Consider the following 573-nt stretch of genomic DNA (forward strand, 5'->3'; position numbering starts at 1 on the left):
TTTTTTTGTAGTTATATTTGTCATTCTTCCTTTATTGCTATTGTATTTGGTCATGTCACACTTAGACATTCTCCAAACTAAGATTATTAAACTATATTTTCTTCTGTAGAGTTTTAAATTTTCATTTGTTATTACTATTGCCATCTTAATGCATGAAACAGAAATAAATTTATTTAATACTCTTTTGTTTTGGTTCACACTAGATGGCTATGAAAATGCTAAGAGTCTGTGTGATTTGTATTATATTAACTCTCCCGAACTAGAACTTGAAGAATTAAATGGTAAGCCTGGTGTTGTTGTCTTTTCCTCAATTATTAGTATTTTGATTACCTGACAAGAAATGATAAGAATTTAGATTTGTTTTAATAGAAAAGACTTTTTCATCAACTTTGTTGGATATGAAGACATAAGAGCAATCATGTATTTTTACATATATATACACATAATTTTGTTGGATTCTATATAAAAAACATTTTGGCTTTTTTTCCTGCCACAGTTTCCTTATTTTTAATTGATAACTTTGATTCTTTCCTTATTTTTAATTTTCTGGTTAGTCATAGAAAAAAATAATGC

General features: G+C 26.4%; 1 protein-coding gene across 1 annotated transcript in view; it reads left to right on the top strand.

The window, feature by feature from the left end:
* Nucleotides 1–573, top strand: part of PDK1 (pyruvate dehydrogenase kinase, isozyme 1) — a 34,398-nt gene that overhangs the window by 9,703 nt on the left and 24,122 nt on the right. Inside the window, exon 6 of the mRNA XM_008588408.1 lies at nucleotides 204–281. Coding sequence (XP_008586630.1) covers nucleotides 204–281 — 78 coding nt within the window. The remainder of the gene's footprint in view (nucleotides 1–203; nucleotides 282–573) is intronic.

Source organism: Galeopterus variegatus, unplaced genomic scaffold, assembly GCF_000696425.1.
Source record: "Galeopterus variegatus unplaced genomic scaffold, G_variegatus-3.0.2 Scaffold4803, whole genome shotgun sequence".
Lineage (NCBI taxonomy): Eukaryota > Metazoa > Chordata > Mammalia > Dermoptera > Cynocephalidae > Galeopterus > Galeopterus variegatus.